This window comes from Acinonyx jubatus, chromosome E4 (assembly GCF_027475565.1).
Source record: "Acinonyx jubatus isolate Ajub_Pintada_27869175 chromosome E4, VMU_Ajub_asm_v1.0, whole genome shotgun sequence".
In the NCBI taxonomy this organism is placed as follows: Eukaryota; Metazoa; Chordata; class Mammalia; order Carnivora; family Felidae; genus Acinonyx; species Acinonyx jubatus.
This window is the reverse complement of record NC_069395.1, coordinates 65,482,542-65,504,823: the sequence shown is the minus strand read 5'-3', so window position 1 is coordinate 65,504,823 and position 22,282 is coordinate 65,482,542. Positions and strand designations below refer to the sequence as shown.

The 22,282-nt window shown below is 44.4% G+C and overlaps 1 protein-coding gene across 14 annotated transcripts in view; it reads right to left on the bottom strand.

The window, feature by feature from the left end:
- CDC42BPA (CDC42 binding protein kinase alpha) overlaps positions 1 to 22,282 on the bottom strand; it is a 316,248-nt gene that overhangs the window by 140,251 nt on the left and 153,715 nt on the right. For all 14 annotated transcript variants that reach the window (XM_053208855.1, XM_053208843.1, XM_053208849.1 and 11 more), the window contains 5 exons: positions 20,856 to 21,056; positions 18,512 to 18,760; positions 16,376 to 16,455; positions 14,274 to 14,440; positions 94 to 216 (listed from right to left, as the gene is read on the bottom strand). In XM_053208855.1, coding sequence (XP_053064830.1) covers positions 94 to 216; positions 14,274 to 14,440; positions 16,376 to 16,455; positions 18,512 to 18,760; positions 20,856 to 21,056 — 820 coding nt within the window. The remainder of the gene's footprint in view (positions 1 to 93; positions 217 to 14,273; positions 14,441 to 16,375; positions 16,456 to 18,511; positions 18,761 to 20,855; positions 21,057 to 22,282) is intronic.

Here is a 22,282-nt window from a genome sequence, read left to right as displayed (position 1 = left end):
TGAGACAGGCACTCAGTATATATTTTGTGTGTAAACAGCATTTTTTTTTTTAAACCTACTAATCTGAATGAATAGTGAATCACGGAAATTTACCTCTTACTTGTTTCCTTAGGTTTTCAATTTCTTCTTTTAAGGTTTTGATCTCTAAATCTTTGCTTGCCGTGAGTGGACCGTCAGCAGTTGAATACTGCAGCGCTTGAACAGTCTGTGTTGACTCTTTAAAAAAAAAAAGAATAAAGGATAAAATGAGAAATATGGCCATATTAAAAATTTTTTTAACTAACAGCAATGTATTTCTTTTTTTTAATGTTAATTTATTTATGCTGAGACCAAGTGAGCAGGGGAGGGGCAGAGAGAGAGGGAGACAGAATCCCAAGGAGGCTCTGCACTGTCAGCACAGAGCTCAACACGGGGTTCGAAGTCATGAACCGTGAGATCATGACCTGAGCTGAAATGAAGAGTCAGATGCCTAACCAGCTGAGCCACCCAGGCGCCCCAATATATTTCTTTCTAGAGAAATCCATATATAATTCTACTGATCAACACATCTACTCAAGAAGCATGCAAACACATCACAATTAAATCCCAAAACTCCAACACATGTGTCTTTAAAAGTGTAACAGACACAGGAAAGGACTGGCCTTCTACCAAACACAGCAGGTGCACTTCACCAGTGACTCAACCCATTCAGGTCCCTTTCATTCTGGCAAGAAGGGTCATCATATGGTAACCCAAAAACTTCCTGGGTCAGATAATGCATTAAAAACAGTCTGGTGTGTGAAGGGAGGTTTGGAGATGTTAACACCAGTTGTCCTTGAAAAATGCAGGGGGTTTGGGGCACTGATCCTCCCCCATGCAGTTGAGAATCTGTGTATGACTTTCTTTTTTTGAAATTTTTAAAATGTTTGTTTATTTTTGAGAGAGAGAGAGAGAGAGAGAACATGAGCAGGGGAGGGGCAGAGAGAGAGAGAGGGAGACACAGAATCCGAAGCAGGCTCCAGGCTCCGAGCTGTCAGCACAGAGCCTGACGCGGGGTTCGAACCCACGGACTGTGAGATCATGTGACCAGAGCCAAAGTCCGACGCTTAACTGACTGAGCCACCCAGGCGCCCTGAAAATCTGTATATGAGCTCTGACTCCCCGAAAACTTAACTACTAATAGCCTCCTGGTGGTCAGAAGCCTAACCAATAACACAAACTGCCGATTAACACAGATTTTGTAATCTATGTGCATTATACACTGTATTCTTACGATAACGTAAGCCAGAGAAACAAAAATGTTACTGAGAAAATCATGAGGAAGAGAAAACACATTTACAGTATGATACTGTATTTATCAAAAAGGAAGTAAGTGCACAGGACCACGCAGTTCAAAGCTGCACTGTTTCAAGGGTCGAGTGTATACGATGTACAGAAATGCCAGCCTCCAGATTTTATGTATGACTCTGGCTCATCAATTTAGCTAAAACAGATTACTTTACCTTGCGGTTCTACTCAGAAGATGCAAAGTATTAAAGAAATGTTAACTCCACTGAAGTGTTTTTCCAGATATTAGCAGAAGATCTGGAAAAAATGCAAACTTTAAAAGAATTTTATGTCAGAAACAAAACCACCCTGTGCTACAACAGTTGCAGCACTATTTTATGGAGGGTTGGCCACAGTAAGTCTCCACCTTCACCGTAATCGTCTGTCACTACAAATCATGACTGATTGCTTTATACCAGTTAACGTTATTTTATACTGCTTTATGTAACTTATATTATTTCTATGGCATGTTATTACTTATATATATTACTTACATTTTACACACACACACACACACACACACAAAGCTCCAAAACATTGCAGCCTTCAAAAGAGGGGGGTTTTCTAATTAATTTTCACCATCTGTACAGAGAATAGTATCATCATCTTTGTATGCACGGTGGCCGATAAATATTTGTTAACTTGAACTAAAGGTGTAAGATATACCTATCGCGCATCCGACCGTGATCTTCTGCATCCAATAAGTACATCTTATACGTTTATTTTTGGGTTCAAAACATGGTAAATATTGGTATATTTGGTATTTCTTATTTTTAAAGAAACATCCCTTGTTTGCTTTAAGAAGACACCGAAGTTGGGAGTAGGAGAAGGGAGATCGAAAAATAGCCCTGGGGTACTAGTAACAGCTACTTTTCTTCCTAGACTCCACTTCCGGTCTGCTAAAACGCCCATTACCTGTCTGCTGGGGTTATTAGCCATTCTTATTCTCTCTTTGAATAACAATTTCGCACATTGTTCACTGCGCTTCTTACCATGACGACCCTTTTCATTACTCCTAGTAAACTCTCACATCAGAATAGACAATCCACCCAACACTCTGGCTTTCTGGCACACAAACCCCCCAAGGCAGACACTGTTGGGCTTTTTACCTAGAAGCGATTCCCCTCTCACTGCTTGTGAACCACATTCCGGCATCAGGCTCCAAGGCAGACCAGCCAAAGATAGAAGACGCTTCGAATCAATCATGGTAGTCCCACGCTACGTGCCGAGTACCGGTTAAGAATTAGGTATGTGACCTAGTTAGAACTCCCAGTGCCTTGAGAAGAAGTCCCCTAAGGGCTTCCTGGAAGAGTTTTAATCTCCCGTGGAGTAAGAGATGGATGAAAGGAAAGGAACCTTCTTTCGGTCTCCGCACGTGTGCGCACACGAGGTCTGGGACTTGGGCAGTACGGCAGGATCGGGAGGGGAAAGCCGTGAACATCAAAGGGAAGCTAAGCCCCAAATTGGCCCCGCAACGGTCTACTTCTGCCGTCCTGAGATAACAAATCCGTATTATTTAAGAAGTCTATGACTTGCGGCCCAAAACAACCTAGCTGGGAGACTTTTCCGGCTACACCGCCAGATCCGCAGGTCACAGCCCGGACCCACGGCTCCTGCCTCACGTGAACCTAGAAATGTGTATGTGTGCAGGTGGCGGGGGGTGGTGTTCATACAGGCACAGGACCAAGAAAGCTCAGCATCGTACAGAACGTGAAGCAGGCTCCCGTGTCACAGAGTGGAGCTGCTCCTCTGGCGGCTGGCCCATGGAGAAGTGCTCCTGGAAGCCGGCCGAGACTCGGTAACCGCACGGCCTCCGGACCGTGACTGCAGCTACACCTCTCTCTGTCTCTTATCTCCACAGTGCGCTTACTCGAGGGACCACCTCGCTGATTCCTCGCTCCCACCGAGAGATCGAATCCACTGTCGTGACATTATTCGGTCTTTTTCTCTTTTCTTCCTTATCTGCCCGCGTTAGATCCCGTGGTCCATCGCTACAGGAACTGCTCTGCAGACCCACCTGCGGCCTGTCTGCCCTCCGCTCCTCGGTGACACGGCCTGGAAGGCGCCCGTGTCGGCCGAATGGGACTCTCCCACTCCATGCTTCCGTCACGGAGGCTGACAAAGTGGCTGAAGGAAACGCAGTCACCTGACACTCGCGTCTGCTAACACTGACCATCTGGCGACGACTGGCGGTCCTAAACCATTTCCCCAGAGCACGCGGTCTTCTGTGAACTGACCATCTCACGCGGTGTCTTCATCTTGACAAAAATCTCACGGTCTCCACCTTCCTTGTTCGCAGTTGATGGGCCCTGCTTTGTATTTGATGTTGCGTCTGTGTCCTCAAAGTAGAAGCTACGCGCTGCGAGGGCCAGTACTGTCCTCTTTTTCTGTTCACCGTCACCCCCCCCCCCCCCAGTCGTGTGCAGAACAGTTCCTGGGCCGTCAGTGTTCAATAAACAGCTGGTAAATGGATGGAGGAGCTTACACGTAAACTGTGCCACTGCATGAAATGCGCGTTGATACAAAAGACCATGATGTCTTATTTTCACTGGGTTTGCTCTGTGAAACGATACCACCCACACAGAACGATACTGCCTAAGAACACGTGAGATCATTTAAAACATCCCCAAAGCCTCCCTCCTATACAGCAATCTTCTCATTCAGAACAGGAAGGAGTAGGAAGCACCAGGTCATTGCTCCATCACTCCTGCTGCAAAAAGTCCAAAAATGTAACTTGCAAAAATCTTATTTTTACAGAAATCAAGTATCTGAGAGAGCAGAGCGGACGCAGGACAACGAAACAGGGAGGGAACAGCCATTCTGAGGTGAGAAGACTCTGGCAGCTGGCTCCGATTTCTGAACTTTACCCAGTTCTGTGGCCAGGCTTAGGCCCCCGCTTGCCCTTTAGGGGCAAGGAGCGCTATTATGCTGGAGGAAAAACACACACCAGAGCTTCTGGAGAATGGGTGGGGCTGCTGAACAACTCGGAAACCTCCAGATCCCTAAATATGTGCTGCTATTTTCATCGTGGTGTCTTTGTTGTATCTGGAGACTGCGTGGGAAGTCAGGGGCTTCTAAAATGCAGACTAAAATCTCCTCCGGTACTAGAGTATTTGAGAAACAAGAGTCTTGCCTCAGGAGAAGAGTCTGTCTCAAATACATGGCCAGTCTCCCCATCAACACACTTGCCAAACAGGAAAAGGGCACGGGGTAGGAGGCTAAAGGGCAGAGTGAATCGCCCACACTTTACAGAGTGAGGAAGAGAGCCCCAGCCTGGCTCTTTCTAGATCTCCCTTTATGATACTTGAACCCGGAGGTAGGCTGAGCCAATGAAATCTGCAAGCCAGCCTTGTCCTAGCTCAATTCCGGTTAGAGGGAGCCCTAGGAGAAACCGAAAACTTGTGCTACAGCGCCACCTTCTGGAAAACAAAAGAAAGGCTCCTGAATGACAACCTGTTGAACCCTTAGAATCCAAGGAGACAAAACCTTCCCTAAGTAAGAAAGGTGTCTGCTACTTCAAGTGTGACCACAGAGGTACATTTCATGACGCACTATGAGAAAACCACAGTGATACAGTTTCACAAAAAGAAAGGACTGTTTTCCAGCAACTAAATGCAAAGACATGAAGCACTGTGTTCTCACAGATAAAAAACTCAAAATGGCGGTTAGGCAGAAATTCAATGAACTATGAGAAAACTCAGAAAGGCAACTCAGTAAACTCAGGAATAAAATTAGCGAACAGAAGGAGTACTTTACAAAAGAGGCTGAAATTATGACAAAAACGCAAACAAAAATTCTGAAGCTGAAGGCCTCAATCTATGAGGCTGAAAAATGCGTGACCAAGCACTGGGGGCACCTGGGGGGCTCAGTGGGTTGAGCACAGATTCTTGGTTTCAGCTCAGGTCACCATCTCACGGGTCGTGGAACTGAGCCCCGTGTCGGGCTCCGCGCTAAGCGTGGAGCCTGCCTGGATTCTCCCTCTCTCTCCCTCTGCCCCTCCTCTCTGCTCATGCTCACTCTCTCTCTCCCTCCCTTTCTAAAAATAAATGTTAAAAAAAAATTTTTTTAAAAGCACTGAAAACAGAGCAGATCAAGAAGCAGATCAAAGAGAATACATGATTTGGAGGGGGGGAATCTAGAAATGATTCAGGTGGAAGAGAAGAGAGATCTGAGATTTTTAAAAAGTGAAGAAACTCCACAAGAGTTACCATACTCTATCAGACAAGCGAACCAAAGGAAAATGAGGATACCACAGGGAGGTGGTTTATTTAAAGAAAAAATAGCTGAGAACTTCCCCAAACTGGAAGAACTGGTCATAAAAGTCCACGCAGCTGAACAGGACACATTACTATCTCAATGAAAAAAGATCTTCACTAACACACCTTATAATGAAACTGTCAAGAGTCAATGGTAAAGACTTTTTTTAGTTTCTTTTGAGACAGAGAAAGAGAGAGAGAGAACGAACATGCATGCGAGCAGGGAAGGGGCAGAGAAAGAAGGAGACAGAGAATCCCAAGCATGCTCTGTACTATCAGTACACAAACCAATCCCATGAACCGTGAGATCATGAGCCAAAATCAAGAGTCAGACATTTAACCAACTGAGTCACCCAGGAGCTGCATCAATGGTAAAAAAAATTTTACCAGGGGGAAAAGGGATGTGACTTACACCCATTAGGCTATCAACAGATTTCTCGGCAGAAACCACAGAGCAGGAGAGAGTGGAATGACATATCCAAAGTACTGACAGATAAAAACCACCAGCCAAGAATATTCTATCCAGCAAAGTTATCCTTCTGATATGAAGGAGAGATAAAGGCTTTCCAAGAAAACAATTGCTAAGGTAACTCACCACCATCAGACCTGCCTTCAAGAAATGTTGAAAGGAGCTCTTAAAACTGAAACAAGGGGTGCCTGGGTGGCTCAGGCTGTTGAGCATCCAACTTCGGCTCAGGTCATGATTTCACAGTTTGTGAGTTCGTGCCCCATCCTGGGCTCTGTGCGGACAGCTCAGAGCCTGGAGCCTGCTTCGGATTCTGTGTCTCCCTCTCTCTCTGCCCCTCCCCTGCTTATGCTCTGTCTCTCAAAAATAAATAAACATAAAAAAATTGAAAAAAAAAAAAACGGAAAATGAAAGCACACAAAATTCTGATTCAGATGACAGACATTCAGAACTAGAAAACTGTAACCCTATTTCAGAATAGTGTGTCACATACTTAATGATAGCATAAATGTTAAAGGAAAGGAGCATTTAAAATAACTATAGCTACTACAATTTTACTTTTTAAAGCTTATGTATTTTTGAGAGAGAGAGAGACAAAGTGTGAGTGGCGGAGAGGCAGAGAGGCGGGGGGGACACAGAATTCGAAGCAGGCTCCAGGCTCTGAGCTGTGAGCACAGAGCCCGACATGGGGCTCAGACTCACAAACCCTAAGATCATGACCTGAGCCAAAGTCAGATGCTTAACGACTGAGACACCCAGGCACCCCTAGCTACTACAATTTGATAACAAATTCACAGCATAAGAAAACTTGTGATACCAAAAGTATAAAAGGGAAGGCATAAAAGGATGGAATCTTTATAGGTGAATGAAGCTGCTATCATCAGAGACAGGACTATTTTATCTATGAGACATTTTATGTTAACCTCATGGTCACCACATGGCAAAAATCTAGAGCAGAGGCACAAAAGATTAAAACAGGAAGGAGCCAATCACCATGGAAAACCACCAACTGGCAAAGGCAGACAGAAGGAGAAGTTAAAGGAAACAACGGAGAGACAAAATAACCAGAAAGCAAAAGAGAAAATGGCAGTAGTGAGTGCTTACAAATCAACAATCCCCCTAAAAATAATTGGATCGCACTCACCAACAAGAAGGCATGGAGCAGGGGGAAGGATTTCAGGAACAAACAAATGAGACCCAAATATATATGCTGCCTAAAGGAGACCTATCAGCTCTGAAGATACACATAGGCTCCAAGCGAAAGGAGGGAAGATAATACTCCAAGCAAGCAAAAACCAAAACAAAGTGGGAACAGCCATACTTCTTTCAAACAAGAGAGACTTCAAGCCAGAAATGGTAACAAGACAAAGGTCACTGTAGAAAAACAAAAGGGTCAGTACGTTAACAAGATATAATAATCTGGGGCGCCTGGGTGTCTCACTGGGTTAAGTGTCCAACTCTTGATTTTGACTCAGGTCATGATCTCTTGGTTGGATTGAGCCCCACATGGGGCTCTGAGCTGACAGCATGGAGCCTGCTTGGGATTCTCTCTCCCTCTCTCTGCCCCTCTCCCACCACTCACATTCTTTCTTTCTCAAAATAAATATTTTTTTAAAAAAGAAGATATAACTGTAAATGTATACACTCCCAACACCCAAGTACCAAAACATATTAAGCAAGTACTAACAGATCTTAAGGAAGAAAGAGACGATACAATAATAGTAGGTGATTTCAATACCCCACTATTAACAATGGATAAGTGGTCCAGACAGAAAATCAGCAAGGAAATGTTGCAATCGAACCCTACTTTAGAACAAAGGGACTTAACAGACATTACAGAACATTCCATCCAACAGAAGCAGAATACACATTCTTAAGTGACAAGCAGGACAGGCTCCAGGACAGATCACATGACAGGACATAAAACAAATATCAGAAAATTTAAAAAGAAATTATACCATCTTTTCTGACCACAATGGTATGAAATTAGAAATCAACAAGAGGAAGGCGAGAAGAACTACAAATATGTGCAAATTAAATGATTCTAAACAACCACTGGGTCAAAGAAGAAATCAGAAAAGAAATAAAAAATTTTCTCAAGACAAACGAAAACGAAAATACAAACATATCAGATTTGTGGAATCGATGGAGTAAAGCAGTTCGAAGAGGAAGTTTTTTTTTTTCTTTAAAAAAGTTTATTGACATTCTATGCAGTGAACGTACTGTGCAGTATTAGTTTCTGGAAAAGATTTCAGTGGCTCATCACTCACATACAACACCCAGTGCTCATCACAACACGTGTGCTCCGTAACACCCACCACCCATCTAGCCCATCCCCCACCCACCTCCCCTCCAGCAACCTTCAGTTTGTTCTCTGAAAGCTGATAGCAAAAATGACCATATTAATAAATTAGAGAGATTTCAAATAACCTAAAAACTAAAAAAAGAAGAACAAATTAAGTCCAAAGTTAGCAAATGGGAGGTAAAAATAAGGTTCAGAGCAGAAACAAATGAAATAGAGACCAGAAAAATAGCAGAAAGGATTGAAGAAATTAAGAGCTGGTTCTTTGAAAAAATAAACTACACAGACAAACCTTTAGCTACACTAAGAAAAAAAGAGGAGACTCAAATAAAATTAAAGAGATGGGGCGCCCGGGTGGCTCAGGCGGTTAAGTGTCCGACTTCAGCTCAGGTCATGATCTCACAGTTCATGAATTTGAGACCCGCAAAGGGCTCCCTGCTGTAAGCACAGGGCCTGCTTTGGACCCTCTGTCCCCCCTCTCTCTCTCTGTCCTTTCCCTGCTTGCTCTCTCTCTTTTTTTAAAAAATGTCTATCCACTCTTGAGAGAAAGAGAGAGGGAGAGAGAGGGAGGGAGGGAGGGAGGGAGGGAGGGAGGCAGGCATGAGCAGGGGAGGGGCAGAGAGAGGGAGATACAGAATCCCAAGCAGGTTCCAGCTCTGAGCTGTCAGCACAGAGCCCAACACGGGGCTCGAACCCACAGATGAGACCATGACTTGAGCCGAAATTGGATGCCCAACCGACTGAGCCACCCAGGTGCCCCTCCCTGCTTACTCTTTCTCTCAAAAATAAATAAATATCTTGGGGTGCCTGGGTGGCTCAGTTGGTTAAGTGTCTGACTTCGGCTCAGGTCATGATCTCATGGTTCATGAATTCAAGCCCCACATCAGGCTCTGTGCTGACAGCTCAGAGCCTGGAGCCTGCCTCAGATTCTGTGTCTCCTTCTCTCTCTCTGCCCCTCCCTGGCTCACACTTTCTCTCTCTCTCTCTCAAAAATAAACAAAAAAATTAGAAAAAAAAATCCAAAAAAAAAAAGAGGAAGAAATGAAGAGACATTACAACTTAAACGACAGAAATATATAGGATCATATACTATGAACAATTATAGGCCAGGATATTACACAACCAGAAGAGATGGATACATTTCTAGAAACACACAACCTACCAAGACTGACTCAGGAAGAAAGAGAAAGTCTGAACAGACCAGTAACGAATAATGTGATTGAATCAGTAAACAAAAACCTCCCAACACAGAAATCTCTAGGAACTGACAGCTTCACTGGTGAATTCTACCGAACATTTAAGAAAAACTAACAATCTTCCTCAAACTCTTCAAAATAATGAGGAGGAGGGAACATTTCCAAGTTCTTTCTAGAAGGCCTTGATACCAAAACCAGAGAAGACCACAAAAAACTATAGACCAATATCTCTGATGAATATAGATGTAAAAATTCTCAACAAAATATTAGCAAGCAAAAGTCAAGAACACAATCATAGGATTATATATCACGACAAAGTGGGATTTATCTCTGGGATGCAAGGGTGGTCCAATATACACAAATCAATAAATGTCACAGATCACCTCAATAAAAGATAAAAATCACACATTCATCTCAACAGACACAGAAAAAGCATCTGACAAAACGCAACATCCTTTCGTGATAAAAAACCTTAACAGACTGGATATAGAAGGAACATAACAAAATAGGGCCATTTACAACAAAGTGACAACTAGCATTATACTCAATGGAGAAAAACTGAGAGCTTTTCCTCTAAGATCAGGAAGAGGACAAGGATGTCCACTCTCTCTACTCCTATTCAACATAGTCCTGGAAGTGCTAGCCAGAGCAATCAGGCAAGACAAAGAACTAAAAGGCATGCAAATCAGAAAGAGAAAAGTAAAACTGTTACTATTTGTTGACATGATTTTACATATAGAAAATCCCCAAGAGCAAACCCAGATAACAGTTGGAACTAATCAACAATTTCAGCAAAGTTGCAGGATGCAAAATCAACACATAAACCTGTTGTATTCCTTTACAGTAATGAGGAGACATTTGAAAAAGAAGTAAAGAAAACCATCCCATTCACAACAGCATCAAAAACAATAAACTACTCAGGAACGCTTTTAACCAAGAAGGACAAGATCTGTACAATGGAAACCGTAAGAGTTTCCTGAGAAACAGAAGATGACACAAACAACTGGAAAGACATTGCACGTTCATAGATCACAAGTATTAATACTGTTAGAATGTTTACACTACCCAAAGCCATGTACAGATTTAACATAATATCCATCAAAACACCAAAGGGATTCTTCACAGAAACAGAAGAAACAATCCTAAACTCTGCTGTAGCATCACTAAAGACACTGCACAGACAGAGGGATCCTGACAAAAAGAACAAAGTCAGAGGTATCACGCTTCCTACTTTCAAAGCACACTACAAAGCGACGCTAATAAAAACAATACATTACGGGCACAAACACAGACACGCAGAGCAACAGAACGAAACAGAGCCTGCGATCAAATTGTGGCAAACATGGTCAACTAATTCTGCAAGGGAGCCAAGGACACCCAATGGGGAAAGGACAGTCTCTTCAACAAATGGTGCTGGGGAAACGTGCAGAACAACGAGAGTGGGCCCCTCTTGCACCACTCACAAAAATTAACTCAAAATAGATCAAAGACTTAAACATAAAGACCTGACAGCATAAGACTTCTAGAAGTCTTCTAGAAGAGAACAGAGAAGAAGCTCCTGGACACTGGTCCTGGCAATGGTTTTCTGCATATGACACCAAAAGCACGCGCAACAGACACAAAAACTAACAAATGGGACTGTCCCAAACACGGAAGCTTCTGTAAAGCAAAAGAAACAATTACTAAAATGAAAAGGCGACTTACAGAATGGGAGAAAACTTTTGCAAGTAACCAAGACGTGGAAACAACCTAAAGGTGCATCGGTGGATGAACGGATTAAAAACGATGGGCATATGTACACAACGGAGTATTACTCGGCCATGAGAAAGGAAACGTCCTGCCGTGTGTGACAACATGGACGGACCCTGAGCGCACTGCACGGAGTGAAGCAGTCAGATGGAGAAGGACACACGCTGTACGATATCACTACTATGTGAGATCTGAAACAGTCAAGCTCATAGAACAACAAAGAGTAAAACTGGTTACCGGGGACGGGGCAGGGGTGGGGGGATGTCATTTCACGGTACAAACTCACAACAAGTGGTAGAGAAATCATAAAGATCTACGGAGCAGAGTGGTCAATACAGACAGCCGAGCTGCACTGTAATTATGTGACATGGGAGAAGGCACTAAGCGGTCCTATGACAGCAATCTCGTTACAACAGATAAATGTATCAAATTAGTAAGTTGGACATCTTAAATTTACACAATGGTATGCGGCAAATATATTTATTAGAATGTCAAAACAACTTGCACGATAAAGAGGAATTAATCCACATGCAGAGATCTTGGCAACTTATAGAAAAAATAGAAAGCAGTCTGTTTTATTGATGTTTGGGGAGTGTTTTTCTCTACTGGGCCTCTAAAAGTATAATAGCGAAATTTTATTATTGCAAAAACTTGACTCTTTCTCTCTTAAGAGTTACAAGCTTTTTGATTACATTCCTTCATTCACAAAAGGAGTTAAGTAAAATAAATTGTATGTTATGTCCTTTATTTTGGAGAAAATAAAGCAGGGAAGAGGGATAGTGAATGCTGAAGATAAAGCAAGGTTAGCTTTCAGGGGCGCCTGGGTGGCTCAGTCAGTTAAGCGTCTGACTTCGGCTCAGGTCATGATCTCACGGTTCCTGGGTTCAAGTCCCGCGTCGGGCTCTGTGCTGACAGCTCGGAGCCTGGAGCCTGATTCGAACTCTGTGTCTCCTTCTCTCTCTCTGCCCCTCCCCTGCTCACACACTCTCTCTCTCAAAAACAAATAAACATTAAAAAAAAAAAAAAAAAAAGACTAGATTTCAAATAGTGCAGTCAGGAAAGGCCTCATTTAAAGGTAATATTCAGGTAGAAACCTGAAGGATGTAAGGGAATGAGCCATGTGAACACCAAAGGAAGACAATTTCAGGCAGGGCAACAACTAATGCCAAGGCCCTGAGGTGGGGATGTGCCAAGCTGTGGGAAGAACAGCCAAGGAGCCCAGGGTGGCTAGAGGCAGAAAGAAGGATGGGGCAGCAGGGGGGTAGGGGGGCCTAGGAGGTGAAGTCAGAAAGGCAGGAAGAAGCCTGGCACAGACAGCGAGCCTGGCTGTTAAAGTGAGTGAGACGGAAAACCCCTGGGGTGGAGAAGAGGCCGTGAGGTAAAATGGTCTAAACTGTGCTCTAAGAGGATTGCTTGGCTGCTGTGTTGGAAACGGATCGGGAAGGTGGGGGAGGAGGGGCGCGGAAGGTGGGGGAACCAGCGAGAAGGCTGTCATGGAAGGCAGGGGGCAGCGGTGGTGCTGTGAACAGGGAGGGGGCCGTGCAGCGAGCGATGCCCAGAGTCGGGATCCTCGGTGACAGCAGAGCCACCGGACTCGCTGGCGGCAGGATGTGAGCTGTGACAGAATGACAGGGCTTCCAGGTGCCTCGGAGGCTGCAGTTCTGGGCGCCTCGGCTCATGGGGTACTTGGAGGACCCTGGCATTCGGAGGTCAGAGCGCCGGGCAGAAACCAGGGAGCGAGACTGGGAATCACTGGTTCAACAGAAAACCAGGAGATTCGAGCGTCCCAGAGCCCAAAGAAAGAGCTCTCAGGAGGGGGCGTGGTCCGGTGGGTCAAATGCGGACAGGTGCGAAGACGCGGACCGGACAGCACTCGTCATCTTGACATCAGCACTCGTGAATTTGAAGTGGGATCGGTCAGCACACCACGTGTCCCCGGTACGTTACCGTTGGCCACACAGGAGCAGACATAATGCATTTAAACAGAGCTGGGGTCCTGGCAAAGGAGGGACACGTAGAAGAGGGAGCAACAGAGGTGGGGGTCCCCATGAGGGGGCTAGGACTGACCACGGGGCAAGGTGACAGGCTTGTTGGTAACGACGGGACTGAAGGCATACTGGAGGCACCAAAGGGGGTTCACCAGACCAGCGTGAACAGGAGATCACGCAGGGTCTGCTTGAAATGGAGATTAATAAAGATTTTAGCTGCCAGAGTCTCAAGACTGGAGTGGATGAGATCGGGCGGAGGACAAGATCATTGGACGTGAACAATCAAGAGACCAAGAAGTCGGAATATTAAAGAGGTCTGCCAACATGCATTTTAAGGTCACCAAGTATTTGGGGCGCCTGGGTGGCTCAGTGGTTACGCATCTGACTCCTGGTGTTGGCTCAGGTCATGATCTCACGGTTCGTGAGTTTGAACCCTGCATGGGCTTCTACGTGGGATTCTCTCTCTCCTTCTCTCTCCGTCCCTCCCCTGCTCATGTTTTCTCTTTCTCAAAATAAATACATAAACTTAAAATAGACAGAGAAAGAAAGAAAGAAAGAAAGAAAGAAAGAAAGAAAGAAAGAAAGAAAGAAAGAAAGAAAGAAAGAAAGAAAGAAAGAAAGAGAGAGAGAACAAAAATCACCAAGTATGAGGACAGGAGCGATGTCGCAGAGAAAGTGTGCTAGGAAGAGGAACTTTTTAGGATAAGGAAATATGGTAGGCACACCGAGCGGTACGCTAGGATGCGAAGGGCTCCTTGTCCCCAGACGTGTCTATGTGCACACATAACGCACCCGGGGGGGAACAAGGACTGTTTTGCGGTTTACTGTTAATGTCATGAGTTTACGTAAATGGTATCATACTGTATTCTGTGCGACTTTCTTCCACTGGATTTTTTCCACCTCATAAAATAAATTTCTTTTCAAGATAAAACAACGCTTACAATACACAGTTCCTAAAACTGTGAGTCCAATTCAAAGAAGGGAAAAATACCATCTTTAAAACATATTTACCTTGAAGCTTTCTGCTAAGTTCAAGTTTTTCCTGCTCAAGGCGCTTAATTCTTCTCTCATAAGCTTCCGTGGCCAAGTTGTTGTCCAGAGTCCTCTGAACGTTGACATCCAGGTCGAGGGAAGCGGGCCCGGCTGTCACTCGTAAACAGCTCCGATCAGAAAGAACACTGCGGAGACAAAACAAGGTGAGTTCACACAGAAACAGAAAGTCTGAAGGAAAAAAGAGCCTTTTGAAACTGTCCATTTAAAAGATGGATTTAAATAGCTAATTACAGTTGGCCATCTCTGCAGTGACTGTAAAACACATTTTTTGCACAACTCAACACAAATGACTTTTTAGAAGAATTTTTAAGTGAAAAATCGTCCCACTTATCTTGAATTTTAATAACCACAAATCGTAAAATGAAGTTTGCTGAAAACAAGGTGACCACCCAAGTGAAATCATAGTCCAAAGCACACATCATGTCCTCGCTATCAAAATTTGGATGCAAAAGTGAATGCTTTCTTTAATTCAATACTTAACTAAAAATATGTAAAGTGTTGGACATTCAACAGCGAGCAAAAGAGATGCTTGCCCATGAAGAGCTTGGCTTCCAGGGACAGAAACAAACCAGACAAATGAGTAAAACCTTCAGGGCATTAGAGCTGCCTGCTAAGACACAAAGCAGGGAAGGAGTGTGGGGGGGGGGGGGGTGTCGAGCATTAATGGGGAGGAAATAAAAATCTAGACAAAGTGGCCAGGCAGCTATCACTCAGAAAGGAACTCGGAAGAAAGTCCAGAGCGAGGAAGGGGACCAGCCAAGGGAGCCACAGGGGAATCAGCATTCCAGGCAGATGGAACAGAAGTGCAAAAGCTCTGAGGCGAGAGCGTGTCTGGCACATTCACAGGCCAGAAAGGAGATGTGTGTGGCTGGAGTCGAGTAAGCAAGGTCAAGAGTAGGGAGAAACAGAAAGATAAAGGAAGCCAGTCGTGCAGGGCCTTGTGAGAAGTTTGGTTTGGATTAAGATACGAAGGCACTGGGCTTGGGAGGACAGTGGGGGCTGGTCCTGAATGGAGGAGCAATACGCTGTGACTTCTGGCAGGACCAGACGCGTTCAGAGAAATCCAAGAGACAACATTAGAAACATGTGAAGCGGGTGGTTGAGAGATTCTAAGTAGGAGAGAGTGGAGAGGTCTCTGCTGGGGACACACCAGCAAATTTCTGGCAGTGTGCCAGAGCGTAAGCAGGAAAGGTCCCAAGACTAAGCGCTGGGGCACAGGGCCAGAGACAGAGGAGTGGCCAGAGAGGTGAGAAGCGGCCAGGCAAGTGCCCCGGAAACCCCCCAGTTCATCCACACAGACGAGAGCCCGGGGCCAGAGGGAGGCAGGTGGTCCACATGTGAAGGAGCATGTGGAAACCACCCGCCGCAACCTCTCCATGAAACAGGAGGCGAGACTGCGAGGTGAGAGCACGGCAACAGAGGTTTCAGAGGAAAGTACAAAGCACGAAACAGTTACCCAGGGGAGCGGAAGAATGGGCACGGAGGGTAACACGGCGCACTTTCTAGGCAGCAAGAGGGGCGCGGGAGGTTGGTAACCACGAACTTAAGGAAGGACCAGCAAGAGCGGTCAGGTGTTTTTCTGTGGACCCTGAGCGGCACAGGTGCAGGCAGAAACGGGGACTGTAAGGATGATGTCACCTTAGCGAAACCATGTGACAGAGCAAGAGGCGGCCGAGGGGTCACGGGGCACACGAGTGATTACAATCGCACTCAGCCTAAACCGGGTAAGGAGGAACGGGCAGCGGGCAGCAGAGTGGCGGTCTGTGAGAAGACGGCCAAGGTGACGGGGCCTGCCTGGCACACGGGGTGTATTTGCTCAAGAGCAAGGGACTCTTCCAGTTGGTGCCCCGTGGCTAAGAGTAAGATTCTGAGCTCTACTGTCCTTCTTTCCCCTCCAAAATCACTTAAAGTCCTCGTGTGTTTAACTTTTTCCAGCAGTAGCTTCATCCTGTATTGAAATTTTTTGTTTTTTTTCAAGGCTTTCTTGTACAGATTTTAAAACCTCAGTTCATTTTAATGGGCTTTAAGCTGTCCAAAGTATGTTAACTTTTCAAACTTACCAGCTACTAGTGTATGTGAAACCAACAAACGGCAGGTGGTGGCCAGAAAAGGCGGTATGTGTGGGGGGGGGCATCGTTTCCTAAGGAACGAGAAAACATCTGGTAAGAAATAAGCGACTGTGACCTGCAGGCCGATCCACATATTAGACGTCAAGCGGAAATACGGGCCCGTTGGATTTAGAAACCCCGATCTGGTTTGGTGCAGATGCGTAGTGACGTACGATAAAATTCTAATAAAAACGAAAATCGAGACTGAAAGGCTGACGCCGAGAGTCCAGTCATTAATCACGTGTTCATACCTGCCGATCCGCCTCGTCGCTAAGAATTATTTGTGACTCGAAATCGATACTCACAGTCCTTCTGCACTCGCTCAGGGACGTATGCAAGGAAACAAACAAACAAAACCGAGCTGCCCGGGGCCTACGTTCGCAGCTGGGACTGGACAGGGAGGCGTTCTGCCTTCCTGGGTCAGCTGAGATACTACCAACCCGTGCTCTTTCCGGGGCCTACGTGTGCCATGTCTTTCACAGCTTTCTGCCCTGCAGGCACAGGGCCCAAGAGCCATCCGGCCCTCCTAAGCAAGGCGGCTGCGGTGTGCCCTACGAAGTACGTGCGTTAGACAAGCTCTGTTCGGGCGCGAGTTACATGGCCGCTGGCTGTGAATTCGAACTTCATCAATCAACAGTATACATGAAATAAAGTGACTTTAAATAGAAACATACATAAAACAAGGTTATGTATTGACTGGCTGATCAAAAGACCAGAGGCTCACAAGAACCTAACCGTGAGTTTCCCCTAGGAGTTTCCCCGGTTCACTAACACAGGGTACACAGAAACCTAGTTGAACATGTAACTACCATGATCAGAATCGACTGTACCACGTATCGAATTTGGAAGGACTCAAATTTCTGTTAATGGTAAATACAACTCCTATAATAAGAAAGAAACTGATGAGGAAAGCCCAGAGAGGGAAGCATAAGAAGTTCTTAACTGCCTTGCATATGCTACTTACTGAATAGTGAAAAGTGACATAAAATTAACATAAAAATTCTTAGTGTAGAATTAAAACCATAAGAAATAAAACAGTGGAATAAAAAATAAAGTTCAAATTAAGAAGACAGGGCCCCCGGGTGGCTGAGTCAGTTAAGTGGCCGACTCTTGATTTCAGCTGGGGTCATGATCTCACAGTTCTGTGAGTCTGAGCTCCACATCTGGGCTCCACAGTGATGGTCCGGAGCCTGCTTGGGATTCTCTCTCCCTTTCTCTCTCTCTCTCTCTCTCTCTCCCCCTCTCGCTCTCTCTCTTTCTCTCTCCGCCCCTCCCCCACTTGTGTTCTCTCTCCCTCTCCCTCTCTCTCTCTCCCTCAACTTAAAAAAAAAAAAAAAGACTAACCAGACAAAAACCATAAAATCATGCATTCTTCTTGTCCTAAATTGCACCTATGTAACCTAAAGGTTTGGAGAAGGGGTTGAGGACCTAACAGGCCCGTAAGCCCCAGGTGGTTGAAGGCCTGGCTACCCTGTCGGTCTGCCACCACCCCAGGTAAGGCCGGGACCTCAGGACAGGCAGGCCGTAGATTTCCACCCCCTTCTTTCCCCACAACTTTGCTCTCTCTCAAGGCACCACCACCGGGCACGGGCAGCTCTCCCAATGGCATCAGCAGAAGCAGCTTCCTGCCAACGTTCGACGGCCCCAACCAAGCTGATGGAAGGCGGTGGGGGCGCTTGTTAACCAAAGCTCAGGTTCTTATGAATAAATGCTTCACAATTTATTTACCCCGGGTGATTTGACAAGCCCCACAATGGTCCAGTACCATGGCGCTCTTGAAGGAGAGATTGGCCAGCCTCCTCACTCTGCCATCATGAGTCCACTTTTCTAAGCAGCTAATTTCTCCTCTTCCTCGGAAACCTAAGGCATCACTGACCTAATGAGTAAATTGTGAAGCTGAATTCTGCTCCTTGTCATGAATAAACATGTTCACCTCAGTGGACTCTCTTAATCGCTTCACGTCTGGGAGAATAAATACTAGAAGCCATGATAACAGTCTGACTGGTAATTGATGAGGAGGCCCATGAAACTGCTTTATAACCATGTTAAAAAGGAAGAGACAGAACCCCTTCACAGAGTCATACTTACAGAGTTCTTTAAACAATCATCATCCACATCAAAATTGGATGTATCTGTGGGGCTACTAACTTCTGGAATATAAGGTGCTTCACAGTTTCGAATATTATCCCAATCGATTCCATTGAAAAAGGGGTGTTTCTTAAAGTCTTCTATGCCATTCTGACCCAGTCGGTGTTCTCTGCTGCAAATGAGCCTTCGAATAAGATCCTTAGCATTTTCAGACACGTCGGTCACTTGAGCTGGAAACTGAAACCTCTCCTGAAAAACAGACACAAAATAGAAACCAGTGTTTAACTCCCTAAGTAGGCTGATGAACATCCATTCGTTCTTCAAGATGTGCTTTCTCTTCAAAATGTCTAATAAGTGTTCACTGCTACCAAGTACTCATACTACAGGAGATCCAGGGATGGGTGAGAACAGAGAATTTTCCTAAAGGAACTTGTCATTTTAAGTGTGACTCAGTCATGCACACACTGCAGGAAGAAGAAAAAATCAAATGCCAACGTACCTCACTCTGCTGTCGGAATGAAGAGAACTTATTAAAAGTAGAGTCTGACTCAACCTTTCAGGAGAGCGTATGTGACGGGTAACGTTCGGATAAGTCGCGAACGAAGGGCTGAGTAACGATAACAGATATTTGGAAAGAACGGAACGTGTACTGACACCATGACGTGCTCTACGCACCCACCTGGTGAGTCCTCACAGCGGGGGTCGAAGGCAGGCACCTCTCTTATCCCAACTGCACAGAGGAGGAAACAAAGGCCCAGGGAGTTCGCTCCCAGTCATACGACGGGCTTGGGTGGAGCGGCCCAACTCTGGAACCCACACTCTGGCCCGCCATGTCACAGACAACGGTGTCTCTCCGAAATGCTCGACGCGCTAATTACAACTGCGTAGCCCTTCCCTGTCTGTGCACTCTTCCTAACTACTTTAGCAGGTTACCTTCACTGCCAGGTACCAGAGCGCCAACTCTACAGGAAACGTCGACTCTCTGGAAAAGCATCAACTACACAGCAGAGTCAATTAATTGTTAACTGTTTCACCAGATCAACTAAGAAGAACAGATTGTCACTCCTTTTATGGGATATTCCTATTCCAGATTTTTGCAACTGCTCATGCTCTGCTGAAACCAATCAACCAGAAACAACTTCTTCTTATAATTTATTTCTATTTCACTTGGTACTAAATGGGTTAATAAGGTTCTATTCATTTGTCCCTGTGGTGAATCTGGATTGTTTCCACTGCTTTGATCATAAACAAGACTGGAAGAGGTATCCCTGTACATACATCTTGGTTGAACTGAATGTTTCCTTTAGGGCAGAGTCCTAAAACTCAAGTTGCTCAATCCAAAGTTCTATCATTTTTAAAAAAATTTTTTAAGTTATTCATTTATTGTGAGCGAGCAAGCGAGCAGGGGAGGGGCAGAGAGACAGGGAGACAGAGAATCCCAAGAAGCTCTGCACCGTCAGCGCACAGCCCGATGTGAGGCTTGAACTCACGAACTATGCAATCGTGACCTGAGCCGAAACCAAGAGTCGGACACTTAACCGACTGAGCCACCCAGGCCCCCCCAAAGTTCAACCGTTTTTAAGGCTCTAGATGCGTACTTATAAACTTGTTGACAGAAAGGCTACGTCAATTTATATTCCTATCAACAACATCTAACAACATTCATCTCACTGAGTTATTTACAGTACAGAGTATAATTTTTCATCTTTGCCAGGTGAGAAAACAAATAGCTCATTTTTATTTTGATTTGCATTTTGTGTTATTACTGCCAAGGATGAGAATTTTTTAAATGCATTCTAGTTATTAATGTACTTATAGTATTAAGGATACAAATTATCTGTTTACGATCTTTGTTATTCTACTGATGAAACCATTTAATTTCCTATTTAAAAAAAAATTTTTTTTTTTAATATTTATTTATTCTTGAGACAGAGACAGAGCGGGAACAGGGGAGGGGCAGAGTGAGAGGGAGACACAGAATCTGAAACAGGCTCCAGGCTCTGAGCTGTCAGCATAGAAGCCTGACGCAGGGCTTGAACCCACGAACTGTGAGATCGTGACCTGAGCCGAAGTCGGACACTGAACCGACTGAGCCACCCAGGCGCCCCTTAATTTCCTATTTATTAGCATTTCTAATAAAATACAGGCAAAGGGAGAGCTAATAATCTTACGTCTAATTTATGGATTTTGATTATTCATGTTTAGTCATGTTCCCTATTAGCACAGAAATTCAACTGTTCACTGTTCTTAGAAAATATTTTCTTTTTAAATATCACATTACTTTAAATTTATTACATGTATTATTTACCACATTCAGTTGTTGAAAAAAGTGAAATATACTAACTTTATGATTCATAATTTTTCCATATGTCTCCACCAGAGATTCTGCATAAAATGGTGTTTCTCCATAAAGCATTTCGTACATACAGACGCCCAAAGACCACCAGTCACACTCAGGTCCATATCTGCCTTTCCCGTCTTCCATGGCTTGAAGGATTTCAGGAGAGATATAATCTGGAGTTCCAACAGCCACTGAAGACTGGACCTGAAGAAGTTCACACACTGTTAGTAATCTACTACATTAGAAATAAATAATTGCTAAATTTTTTTTAACGTTTATTCATTTTTGAGAGAGAGACAGAGCATGAGCAGAGGAGGGGAAGAGAGAGAGGGAGACACAGAATCCGAAGCAGGCTCCAGGCTCCGAGCTGTCAGCACAGAGCCCAACATGGGGCTCAAACTCACAAACTATGAGATCATGACCCGAGCTGAAGTCGGATGTTTCACCGACTGAGCCACCCAGGCGCCCCAATAAATAATAATTTTTAACTAAAAATATTTAGATTTACTTAAATACACAACAGACATTATTTCAAAACACCTACAACTTTTTCATTACCTGAATTTGGTCTCCTTGTACACACAATTAAATTTTATATAATCTCGACACTGGCAGTCCTCTGATTTCATAACACTATAGAATATTTATTACTGCCGTTGCTTCATTGACTATACTTAGGGTTGCCATATGATTTGGACACACAACCATTAAAAACAAATTGAATACTCAGTACAGAACATTCATTACTGATATTATCTGACTACCATGTACATATAAAAAAAAAAAATCAACCTGGGAAAATCCTACAATTCATTAAAAAAATTTTTTTTTAATGTTTATTTATTTTTGAGAGAGAGAGCGTGAACAGGGGAGGAGCAGAGAGATAGGGAGACACAGAATCTGAAACAGGCCCCAGGCTCCGAGCTGTCAGCACAGAGCCTGACGCGGGGCTCTAACCCACGGACCACAAGATCGTGACCTGAGCCAAAGTCGGATGCTCAACCGCCTGAGCCACCCAGGCACCCCTACAATTCACTGAAAGGAAGAAAAGTAACTTGCCCCAAAAAGGCCAGTATTTATGAGCAGTCCAGAAATTATTTCAAAATATCCTTTTCTTTTTAAACATCTCAACTGAAACCTAAGGGAATAAATATTGACAACGTACTGCAAACTACTTATTAATTTAAAAAGTTACAAAGGGAGAAAAACATACTCTTCAAAAAATTAAGTCCCAATAAAGAATAGCTGAGCATATAATTATGGTAAGTTAGATGTAAATGAGAAAATAATTGCTAAAAATGATTTGGGGAACACATCTTATAAGGTACTCCAAAGTACAAGAAAATTAATTCTTTGTATGTTTTAAAGGAGCAGATCACATTCAGGTCCTTTATCTATTTTGAGTTAATTTTTGTGAATGGTGTAAGAAA